General features: G+C 60.4%; 1 protein-coding gene across 1 annotated transcript in view; it reads right to left on the bottom strand.

The window, feature by feature from the left end:
• Window positions 1-24: 24 nt before the first annotated feature.
• Window positions 25-207, bottom strand: part of EMH_0079930 (uncharacterized protein) — a gene marked incomplete at both ends in the record, with an annotated part of 3280 nt that continues 3097 nt past the window's right edge. Inside the window, one exon of the mRNA XM_013500195.1 lies at window positions 25-136. Coding sequence (XP_013355649.1) covers window positions 25-136 — 112 coding nt within the window. The remainder of the gene's footprint in view (window positions 137-207) is intronic.

Genomic DNA, 207 nt, shown 5'->3' with positions numbered 1-207 from the left:
GGGGAGAGCAGGAAAGAGAAGAACTTAGTGATACGGAATGATGCTGCTGCTGCTGCTGCTGCTGCTGCTGCTGTTGCTGCTGCTGTCCTGCTGCTGCTGCTGCTGCTGATGATGATGAGGGTTGCTGCTGATGCGGCTTTGAGGACGGGGAGGAGGGGGATGGTGGTGATGGTGGTGATTGTGGGGCGGGGGAGCGGGGAGAAGGCG

Source organism: Eimeria mitis, genomic scaffold (genome assembly GCF_000499745.2).
Source record: "Eimeria mitis Houghton genomic scaffold, Emh_scaff5113, whole genome shotgun sequence".
Taxonomy (NCBI): Eukaryota; Apicomplexa; class Conoidasida; order Eucoccidiorida; family Eimeriidae; genus Eimeria; species Eimeria mitis.
Note: the sequence above shows the minus strand (reverse complement) of the source record. Positions and strands in the feature narration are given on the sequence as shown.